This window comes from Phaethon lepturus, unplaced genomic scaffold, assembly GCF_000687285.1.
Source record: "Phaethon lepturus isolate BGI_N335 unplaced genomic scaffold, ASM68728v1 scaffold23647, whole genome shotgun sequence".
NCBI classification, from domain to species: Eukaryota; Metazoa; Chordata; class Aves; order Phaethontiformes; family Phaethontidae; genus Phaethon; species Phaethon lepturus.
The window spans coordinates 1-7,063 of record NW_010552856.1 but is presented as its reverse complement, the minus strand read 5'-3'; the positions used below and the strand labels follow the sequence as shown (position 1 = coordinate 7,063).

The following is a 7,063-nucleotide window of genomic DNA, read 5'->3' as shown; positions in this document are numbered from 1 at the left end:
CCCCCGTGAGGAAGCATGATCCATAGGCAGGAGCATCACACGCGGGGAATCGCTCGCATCGGGACCTCTGCAGCGTCAGTGCAGTGCAGTGCCAAGAAGAGCAGCACCCAGTTGCAGCCTGATGTCCTAGGTGCACCCCACGTGGCTGGAAAGAGGGTGCTGCAGGTGGAGCAGAACAGTTCTCCCTGGGGTGATGCTCTGCCAGGAAGCCCAAAGACAAAGGGCATCCAGGTAAGGCCACGCTAGGACTTCATGGCACAGCAACACCCACCACGTGCAGGAAGATGCGATGAAAAAGAGAATTTTTTAGCAACAGAGAGCAACTCACAGGGCCTCACAGGGATGAGCAGATCACCTGAAAGCTACCAGGAATAGAGCACACCAGAGTTTAAGGGGATATAGCACCCCAAAATGCTCAAAAACTGGAATTGCAGCTTGCCCAGGTGGAGAACAACACTCCCTAAGCCAGCTCGGTAGCGCTCAGTCAGTATTTAAGCCCTTGTCCACTCTCAGCACTAACCTCTCCAGGATGGGAGTAAGCAAAATCTACACTTGAAAACAATCTACTGACCTCTCTAGGCAAGACCTTAGCCATGCTGTCACAGCACTTTTGTAGACTCAGTTTTAAGGCACTTATCATGCGCAAGTCAAAAATTACAGCTTACATGTTGTACCAGCTGTAGAGACATCAGAGTCCCAAGTTACACGTTGAAGAAATTACACTAACCCGTGATGCTGGAGTGCTCCAGGGAATTAAGTGTCCTTAGATTAACCAAAAAGCAAGGGTTAACAGTTCTAGCCAGCAAAAAAAGACTTTCTTCTTTTTAGTGGCCACCTGTGGACACGACCTCTAAAGGCTCTTCTGCAGCCAGATGCCTCCTTTCCTCCCCGACAGCCCAGCGAGACACCAGTTTATGGGATGAGCACTCACAGGGGTGGCTTCTGCAGCTTTAGGGCTTGCATTCTTTTTCAGGAAAACAAAGCTCCCATCCCAGCTCAGTGTATTCTCTTCAAGTCCTCCAAGGCCTCGTAGCCAAATGGCCCACGCATGAACTTTGCACTGCTAGGAGACATCTAATTGCAGAGGCCTCATGACCTAGGAAATCACTACCAAATACTTCAAATGCCGCCGGCATCTTGACTGCAGCTCTTTCTTCTTCACACAAACACTGTCCTTAGCTGTTCCCTGCGTGGCTGCAAGACTTTCGAGCCGATCAAGTGCAAAACCCTTCCACGCGAAGCTCCCCCAGCCTGTATTGCACGTGGGAGGACGAGGAGAGCCCTCAGGCTGCTCTGCAGCTCCAGCACGGAGCTCCCCTTCCCCACCAGTGCCACGGACCCACACCAGTCACCACAGGGCTGCGCCGCACGGGCCAGGACCCACCGCGCACAGCAACAAGGAACCAGGCAACGCAGACCCTGGAAGCCTTATACGTACTCTCTGCGTATTTATTGCGAAATAAATTACAGCAGCAACCCTCCGTCTAAGTAAGGGAAAGTCAGCGATTTCTTTAGGAACGCATGCTCTGGCAGGCAGAGCAGCAGCTGTTACCAGCAGATGTGAAGTCTTCTCATGGGGCTGGGAGAGGAATGAGCAGCTGAGACAGTACACCACTGTCCAAACCAGAACGTGGCCGGGCTGCCGCCCCGCTGCACGGCGTGCCAGCACCTCTCCGAGCAGCTCCACTATCAGCACAGTAAAACCTACCGAGGTCAGCTCGTAGGTTTTGGACCACAGAGGCCAGCACCGCTGACTGTTCAACAGCGACAGTACACTGGGAGCCTCTTCGCTAAGCTCTAATCCTGTCCAACATTGCTTAATTTGGAAGAGGACAAAAGTTCACAGCTTAAAATAGTGCATTTTGTCCATCAAGCTTTTCAAGCTTAGAGAGCTTGAAGACACTCTGATGGTCCTGTCTGAATGCAAGTGTCGGGCCAGAAATGGGAGCACAGGTCCTTGACTGGGGGCGGTTCTGGTAGACCTGGGTAGACCTAGACCTAGCCAGACCTAGGCCTCCTCTCCACCCTTTTGAGAAAGCTTTCCCCTGCTCTGAGAAGGGAGAGAAATGGTTTGTCGTAGCCAAGAGGAGCTTTGTGCTTTGTCAATGACTCCCTCTCCAGTTCATCACCGCCAAGGAAGTTTGTGTTGAGGAGTTTGCTTTCAAGAAGAGACTTTCCAACCTGAGTAACCCTGGGCTGAGAAAAGCCAGGGATGAGTTGCCTCAGAGGAGGAGAGGGGGTTTACAGCCTCCCTCCTCTCTTTGGTAGCTTTTTTAAGGGTGGCTCTCCCTTGAAGCCTGCCTGTTAGTTGAGAAAAGACAAATCTTGCAGCATCCCTTGCAAACAAGCTGCTAGAAATGAGAAAAAACGGAGGAGGTTGAGGTGCTGGAAACCAGCCTCTATTTCTACGCTGCTCAGATGCCAAGTGTAACTTTCCACTTGGAGCCCCCGGGCACTGCCAAAGTCTACAGCCCCTTCAGACGCCACAAACACTCCCTCCTTCAGCCGTTCCAGGGCAGGCAAGGCAACAGGCGCTGGGAGGATTTCCAGCCTTGGAAAGGAATACATCCAGAAAATATCTTCATTTAGAACGGAGGAGTATGGCTCAAAAATAAAGAGGGCTGCCAGACATCACTTTATTTAGGGGTGTGGCTGCAAAGACAATCCCACATGGATTTGGTCAGGCAGGAGACTCCATCACCTACAAGCCCACCAGCCTGATGCTTCTCTTAGGTGTCCAGGGCTTCCAGCGAGCCAGGACCCCTCTCCACCGCTCCTCCTCTTGCTGCTTCCATGCTTGTGGCACTAAAAGCCTTGAACAGAGGCACTCGGGGTTGAATTCCCCTTCCCTAACTCACTGTTCCTCACCAGAAACCTTTGTGCTTTAGTTTGCAGACAATGCGTTCACCGGTGTGACCGTGCTGAAGACCGCTCACCTGGAGAACAACCGGCTCACCCAGCTGCCCCGCAACTTCCCCTTCGACAAAATGGAGACACTGATGCTCTCCCGAAATGCCTGGCACTGCAACTGCCAGCTAGCACACCTGCGCAAGTACGGCACCGCGTGGCCCTTCCCTCCCCGCGTTCCCCGGGGTCTCCTTGGGGGTCCCCTCGAGCTGTGCCAGGCAAGAGGAGGCTGCTGAAGGCTGCGCAGGCGCTCAGCAGCTCGCTCTCCAGCCTGTCCTCCCCATTCATGGTGTGAGTGTTGCCCATGATGGTTTGTACCTCCTGTAAACTCCTGGTCTTCCTTCTCCCCGTGTCCCAGGTGGCTGAAGGGCAATCGCACCCGCACCGATGAGACCTGCTCTACGCCCGCGCAGTACCGGGGGCAGTCCATCAGAGACACCCCGGCCCTCCGCACCTGCAAGCTCCCCACCAAGAGGTCCAAGAAGGGAAGCCGCCATTAAACACGTAAGATGGTTCCTAGAGCCGCTTCCTACCTTTTAGCTTTTAGCCTGACTTACAGCAAACCCTGATGCCACCGCAGGTACGGGGGACTTTTGTCTCTGACTTCAGTGACACTAGGGTTTGGCTCAAAACAGCTCATGCATTCACCCACCGACGCCTCCGCTCGGAGCTACTCCACCTCCTGGCAATACTGGGCTCCACGGGCTCCCAGAGCAGAGGCTCTGCCTGGAGCATCGGGGATGGAGTCAACCCTGTAAAACAAACACGGGGCTAAAGACAGGCCTGGGGCAGCAAGCAAGGGTGAAACATGTCATTAAGTGTCAAAACAAGGGTGGATTTAGCCCACTCTTACCCTGAGCTGGGATCACACAGGCTTTACTTTTCTAACTGATTGGAGATGCTCAGCCTTTTGCCCTAGTAAAGGCAAAACCCTCCAAGTCTGGTTTGAAACCCAGGGCAGGGCATTGCTGGGAAATCTGGCCCCAGGCTGCCCAGCCCATGTGGAAATAGATGTCTTCCACAAGGAGCCGTTCCCAGTCCAGCACCTGCCTTTCAGCAACTACAATTCCCATCCAAGACACTCAGGTATTGAAAAACACGGGCTGATGCCTTCAAATGAGTGTCCCAGAAGGGGAAGGTTCGAGACAGCAAATATTCTTTGAATAAAGTGTTCTGGGCCAGAAGGTGATTCAGAGACAGGGCTGACTTTCCCTTGAGCAATGAGCTTGCTGACATCTACCAATCCAAACACCAACTGTGAAAACCTACCACACAAACATCTTCCACAGCTGGAAACTACCAAGAGTATCAAATTCAGCGCAGAGAGTGGTGAGAAAGCCACAGCTGTCATCACTCCATCCCAAGCATTTTCCTTTTCCCCATCCCAGGATTAGGTCTGGAGCTTGTATGGATTCCAAAGGACTTTGGATGAGCCTGCAAGTTTGTAAGGTCTTGGGAGAGGGACCTTTGCTCATTTGTTAAGTAAAGTGCAGTGACCTTGCACCGCACAGTATGAACAAGGGCTGTCACTGTGCCCTTTCATAACAGAAAGGACAAGGCAGAAGCCCGAAGCCCAGTTATGGCCGTTTGGTCCCCAGTTCACTAAGGACATGCAAAACAGGATGGAGAAAGTAAATTTATGACCAAAGTGTCAGGGATAATGCCAGCTGCTCCGCGCCTTCCTAAAGTGGTTTTTTCTTTTGCAGTGCCAGAGGTTTTATGGATTAGAGATGGAAATACCAATCGTTCTGTATAGGGCGGGTAAAGTTCCGCTCTAAGGACACAAAAACTTCAGTTTTCTAAACCACAATACTTAAATGTATTTTATTTACAGGTCTGGCCCTTCTTAACCTTCTTCTCTCCCTGCCTGACCTCAATTCCAGTTCACTTCTCCATGATGAGAGTAAGAAAACCATGACAATAATACCTGGTTTTTCTATAGCACCTTCCACCCAACTCTCTTAAACAAGTTTACAAGTGTTAATGAAATAGAAAACTATTTACTCCAGTCTTGCAGAAGACAAAGCTTGGTACCTTCAGGTGTGAGTGTCAAAATGCAGGCACACAAACCCACTCTGGTGTGGTGACGCGATTTTAAGGAACATGAAGTACCTCTGACACCTCTTGAGAGCCAGGCAGCTTTCTCAGATGTCAGCTATGGGGGTCTGTATTTGCAGGGATGACCAGTGACTTGGGTCACTGACGATATTTCAGATGAAAAGCTGCTTGGCTGCTTTCTAAAAATCTACCTGCCCTGGATTTCCAGAACCGGCGCACCAGAATAATTCACTACTCTTGAAAATTCCACTCTTCGGTTTCTTCCTCTATCAAGGAAGTGCTCACTGACCATCAACACTTTGGGTAAGATACTCAAGAGTCACAGGGAGAGTTGGCAGAAGAGGTCAGAGACAGGACTAACCCATCTCCTCTACTGTGGGAACTCGTAATGGCTCCTTGACTCCTAACTCTTCACTTTCAAGGATGGGCTTCATTCACTCACTGTAAAAATAAACAGACAAGTTCTAGAAGTTTACTGCCTGCTGGAAAAATCCCCTTAAACATGTGGCCTTTTCTCTTTTTTTCCCCCCCAGCAGGCCCCGGTACGGCCTGTCCTGGTGACCGGTCACTTCAACCATCAGAAAACTACTGACTTCTGAGTCCTTCCTTAAGCTTCTCCTACCTGTCAGGAAACATTTCTGATATATCCAAACACCTCCAGCCTTCCGAATCCCCGCTTCTCTGCTGATCGCAGGATGGAATCCACCTTTCCAACCTTTTCCGACATCTATATATTTTAAAAGAGGCATTTTTAAAAACTAAACTATGCATGACCGTACTAAGACAAGCTAACCTAGATCCTGCCGGTAAAACACAGTCATCTTTCCCAGAGGCAACGTAACCCACGTCCCCGATCAACCAGTTAGTCGCTGTCTCTCCCTTTCCAGTGGGGTGGAAGCAAGTGGGAAGGTAGCAGCATCCCTCCCCCAGCTGCTTGATCAGGAAAATTGGTCTCAACCCATGCAAAGAGATGCCTTCCCACGGAGGGGATCCCTGCGGGCCAGGGCTGAGGGGGAAAGGTGAAGCAATGCCCAAGAACGGGTGGCCGCGAGACCGAGCTGCCCTTTCACACCGAAAGGCAGCAATCTCTCCAGGTCGGCCAGAAATCCTTTCAGCGAAGCAGTACTGGGAAACCCCGACACCCAAGCCATCCGAAGACTGGATTCCCTCCCACTCTGTGGGGTCTACCGAGACGCGTGTACGTCCGAGAGGAGAAGGTGCGCACCGTGCAGCCTGGCTTGGCCACCCTCCTCCTCTCTCCGCCCAGACTCCAGAGGATCTAGCAGGACGCCAGGATGACTGTGGTTTATTGTCACGGCTATTACAATACCACAGTTGCAACTTAACTGTGTTTTTTAATCCTAAAGAGTTATATAAATATATGTATATTTATTCCTCTGTAACTGAGTGTAAATGACCTTTAAGAGGATGAAAACTCCTCTGTCTCCTATATAGAAATCAAATTGTATATTTTCTTATGTACATCTTCTGTATAAAGCTCTTGCTGCAAAGATGAAGTCAACAAGTCTCCCTGTGTCTGGCTGAGGGCTGGGGGATCAGAAGTAACACGAGACCGGTGGTACAAATATAGACTTAATCCTCTTTATCCTATGGGCAGAGCAACTCTTTGGGAGGGTTTTATTATTTCTCTCTCCACAAAGCAGGAACACGTGACCTCTAACGAGTCCCGGGCACTGGCAGTAATATTTTGTGAAATATTTTGTGAGGCCAAGCTCAAGCCTACTATAAAAATAGGTAGCCGTCACCTGGCAGAGTCTGGGCAATGGCACCAGGGCTGTCCCTGGTAGTTTTCAGCTCGGCATTAGGAGCATCGCCCCCAGGAAAAAACCCTGGTCGCCCCTGAGACGGCTGCGGGACAGATGCCCCGGGCTCCCCGGGTCTGCAGGAGAGCACACGGTCGTCCCTGCAAAAGCCTGGCGCAGTCGGGGTCTGCCGACGGGAACGCCCATCTGACCCCCAGCCCCGCGTGCTGGTCCGCCACGACAGCTGCTTCCTTCCCCCCCAGGACGCGCCGACGCTCACGCACGGGCGGAGGGCGCAGGGATGGAGCAGCGGCACGCGTGCCCCGACGCGCGCT

At 51.6% G+C, this 7,063-nt stretch overlaps 1 protein-coding gene across 2 annotated transcripts in view; it reads left to right on the top strand.

Moving 5' to 3' along the window:
* CHAD (chondroadherin) overlaps window positions 1-5,849 on the top strand; it is a 7,422-nt gene extending 1,573 nt beyond the window's left edge. Inside the window, exons 2-4 of one of the 2 annotated variants that reach the window (XM_010291359.1) lie at window positions 2,889-3,052; window positions 3,266-3,411; window positions 5,502-5,849. In XM_010291359.1, the coding sequence (XP_010289661.1) occupies window positions 2,889-3,052; window positions 3,266-3,407 (306 nt within the window). In that variant the 3' untranslated portion in view covers window positions 3,408-3,411; window positions 5,502-5,849. Of the gene's footprint in view, window positions 1-2,888; window positions 3,053-3,265; window positions 3,412-5,498 lie in introns of both variants that reach the window. The other variant, XM_010291360.1, reaches the window with a different exon arrangement.
* Window positions 5,850-7,063: the final 1,214 nt, after the last annotated feature.